Raw genomic sequence first — 2,228 nt, 5'->3', positions numbered from 1 at the left:
CATGTATGTGGAACACTTACAATTGTGCCAATAAAAATGAAATGCTTAGGTATAAACATAATAAAATACATATGGTATCCTTATGCTGACAATTGCAAAATACTGATGAAAGTAGTTTTTTTAAAAGTCCTAAATAAATGGAGAGACGTAATATATTCATGGTTTGGAATTCTCAATATAGTAAAGATGTCACTTCTCCCCAAATTGATCTATAAGTTTCATATAATTCTTACCAAAATTCTAGCAAGTTTTCTTTTTTTTTGGTATAGATAAAATTATCTGAAATGTATAGGACAGGCAAACAAACTAGAATAGTCAAATAACAATTTTGAAAAAAGGTAATAAAGTGGGAGAAATCACTCTATCTGATATCACTGAATACTATTCAGCAAAAAAGAAACTACTGATCCTTCCAACACCTCAGATGGATTCAAGGGAATTATGCTGAGTGAAAATAGTTAATCTCAAAAGATAACATCTATGATTCCACTGATATGGTATTCTTGAAATCTCAATTATAGAAATGGGGAACAGATTAGTGGCTGGCAAGAGTCAGAATCAGGGGAGGAAGAAAGTGGCTGTGGCATTAAAAGCACAGTTGAAGAAATTTCTATGATGGAACCATTCCGTTATCTTGACCATGATGGTGGTCACACAAATCTACACATGTGACAAAATCAGACAGAACTAAATACATACACATACACACAAATGATAACACATAAAACTACTGAAACAAATCTACACATGTGACAAAATCAGACAGAACTAAATATATACACATACACACAAATGATAACACATAAAACTACTGAAACAAATCTACACATGTGACAAAATCAGACAGAACTAAATACATACACATACACACAAATGATAACACATAAAACTACTGAAACAAATCTACACATGTGACAAATCAGACAGAACTAAATATATACACATACACACAAATGATAACACATAAAACTACTGAAACAAACCTACACATGTGACAAAATCAGGTAGAACTAAATATATACACATACACACAAATGATAGCACATAAATTTCTGAAATAGTAAGTTCAATGGATTTCCTCAATGTTAATTTCCTGGTTGCATTATAGTACTATAGTTATGCAAGATGTTACCATGGGGGGAAACTGAGGAAACAGCATTAGGTATCTTCTGAGTTATTTCTTACAATTAAATGTAAATTTACAATTATCTTAAACGAAGAAGTTTTAAAAAAGTAATAAAAGGTACGGTTAACAGAATGCATTTGTAAAAGATGAGGTCAAGTATGGGTTTATTTTTTTTTTTCTTTATGATTTTAGTTAAAGGGTCCTTTAAGAGAAGTTTATATTAAGAAAATATTTTGTATAAGACAAATTCTGTTATGCAATGGGAAGCTTCATCTGTTTCTAGAATGGACTATGATACTTCTTTACCCATTATTAGGATTAGATTAGCTGGAGATGGTCCGGGTCGAAAATGGCGGCGGCTGTGGCATCTCTGTCCCGGCTGTCTGGGCTGCTAGGTCGGCCAGGGGCACAGCTGGGGCGGTCCACGTCTAGTGGCGCCCACGGCGAGGAGGGCTCAGCTTGCACGTGGAAGGCTCTCACCTACTTTGTAGCGCTCCCCGGCGTAGGTGTGAGCATGCTGAATGTCTTTCTGAAGTCGCATCACGGAGAGCACGAGAGACCCGAGTTCGTCGCCTACCCCCATCTCCGCATCAGGTCCAAGCCCTTTCCCTGGGGAGATGGTAATCATACTCTATTCCATAACTCTCATGTGAATCCACTTCCAACCGGCTATGAAGATGAATAAAGAGAACCTGGACCACCACCCAGTGGGGACTACAGCACTGGTTTGGACCATGACTCTGCACACGGACCAGAAAAGTGTATGGGACCTTAAGCTCACCTTCCTTACTTGTATCAAATGATGACCAGTATACTAATCTTCCATCCCTTTGCTTATGGCAGGAGATGGCTTAAATAAATAACTTAGATTGGTCCATGAAAAAAAAAAAAAGATTAGCTGGAGATGATTTTTTTTTAAGTCTACTGTAATCTCTCTGATAAATCCAAGTGTTTTATTCATCCATTTACCCTCTACTTCTTAAAGTTGTGATCTGCACAGGTATCTTACTGTATTTGACTGCTATCATACTAGATTTCATTTTTCATCTTGTTAAAGTTCTGGGGGTGCCTCACTTTCCTCTCTGTGCTTTGACAGCAATGG

The 2,228-nt window shown here is 36.7% G+C and overlaps 1 protein-coding gene across 1 annotated transcript; it reads left to right on the top strand.

Moving 5' to 3' along the window:
* The first annotated feature begins 1,468 nt into the window (after positions 1-1,468).
* Positions 1,469-2,018, top strand: LOC100473625 (cytochrome c oxidase subunit 6A1, mitochondrial-like). The gene has a single exon (XM_034644362.1). It carries the CDS (start codon positions 1,476-1,478, stop codon positions 1,809-1,811), a length of 336 nt encoding a protein of 111 aa, XP_034500253.1. The 5' UTR covers positions 1,469-1,475; the 3' UTR covers positions 1,812-2,018.
* The last annotated feature ends 210 nt before the right edge of the window (positions 2,019-2,228 follow it).

Source organism: Ailuropoda melanoleuca, chromosome 2 (assembly GCF_002007445.2).
Source record: "Ailuropoda melanoleuca isolate Jingjing chromosome 2, ASM200744v2, whole genome shotgun sequence".
In the NCBI taxonomy this organism is placed as follows: Eukaryota; Metazoa; Chordata; class Mammalia; order Carnivora; family Ursidae; genus Ailuropoda; species Ailuropoda melanoleuca.
This window is presented reverse-complemented; position numbering and strand designations above follow the sequence as displayed.

Bases quoted from the DNA above. Each gene is read 5' to 3' on its own strand.
- LOC100473625 (XM_034644362.1), top strand. From the start codon at position 1,476: ATGGCGGCGGCTGTGGCATCTCTGTCCCGGCTGTCTGGGCTGCTAGGT.